The sequence below is a fragment of the Aplysia californica genome, unplaced genomic scaffold (genome assembly GCF_000002075.1).
Source record: "Aplysia californica isolate F4 #8 unplaced genomic scaffold, AplCal3.0 scaffold01061, whole genome shotgun sequence".
Taxonomy (NCBI): Eukaryota; Metazoa; Mollusca; class Gastropoda; order Aplysiida; family Aplysiidae; genus Aplysia; species Aplysia californica.
The window spans coordinates 202,347-203,454 of record NW_004798331.1 but is presented as its reverse complement, the minus strand read 5'-3'; the positions used below and the strand labels follow the sequence as shown (position 1 = coordinate 203,454).

At 43.2% G+C, this 1,108-nt stretch overlaps 1 protein-coding gene across 1 annotated transcript in view; it reads left to right on the top strand.

The window, feature by feature from the left end:
• Window positions 1-368: 368 nt before the first annotated feature.
• The window catches only part of LOC101860778 (mucin-5AC), a 26,684-nt gene continuing 25,944 nt past the window's right edge, over window positions 369-1,108 (top strand). The window contains exon 1 of the mRNA XM_035973213.1: window positions 369-390. Coding sequence (XP_035829106.1) covers window positions 369-390 — 22 coding nt within the window. The remainder of the gene's footprint in view (window positions 391-1,108) is intronic.

Here is a 1,108-nt window from a genome sequence, read left to right as displayed (position 1 = left end):
TGAGACAGACAGACAGACAGACAGACAGACAGACAGACGGACAGACAGACAGACAGGCAGACACAGGCAGAGAGACAGGGAGAGAGAGAGAGAAAGAGAGAGAGAGATAGATAGATAGATAGATAGAGAGAGAGAGAGAGAGAGAGAGAGAGAGAGAGAGAGAGAGAGAGAGATGGTTGGGGGTAGATAAGGGTGCACTTCATCCCTCTCTCACCACTCATCTGTTTCATACACATAACCTAAAACTAAATACATTCGTGTTGTTCAATTGCTGTGGACACTCATCCTTGTGTGACTGTGCGTGTGTGTCGCGCACTCATCGTGCCACCTCCTCTCTCTGACTCTGACGACAGCGTCACTGAGTCACCATGCCAAGCGGTCGTCAAGGTGGTAGGTCGCTACTGAACACGACCAACGCTGTCGTGCACTAGCTCGATTTCGCTACCTCAGAATTGCAAAAATCTTATCTGACATGTTTGGCCATTTTGAGTTTCTAAGACCATGAGGTCAGAAATCAAATTATGTTCTCTCTGCTTTATCGAAATCGTAAGATTATTCTGAGTCGTTTTCAGGATATTATTTAAAGAATTGCATTTGAAAAAGCTTGACATGTTGTGAAACACGAAATGTTTAACATCAAATGTCTCAAAACTAGATACTGAGCCGATAAATCGAAGGTAGCGATTTTTCCAAAAATTGGAAGGTTTAGTCACAGCTGGTAATGCTGTTGAAAAATATGTAATTTTTTAGCCTAGAGTTGTTACAGTTACTGCCTGTATTTTGCAGTTTACCTTTCCTCTTTGATCTAACTCCCAGTATTGGAGAGGGAATTTCTGTGTTTTCAAAGCGATTTATACCAAAGCCGGAAAATAAATTAATGGAGTGTGTGCAAGGTAGCGCTAAGTTCGTTACTCAGATACACATTCTCAGTACTCAGGGCGCATGCGCGTGCGTGTTTATGTGTTTGTTTATATGTGTTAGTGTGTTTATGTGGGTGTTCATGCGCACGCGGCCTGTGTGTGTGTGTGTATGTGTGTCACGTGTGTGTGTGTGAGTGTCACGTGTGTGTATGTATGTGTATGTGCATGTGTGTGTGTGTGTGTGTGTG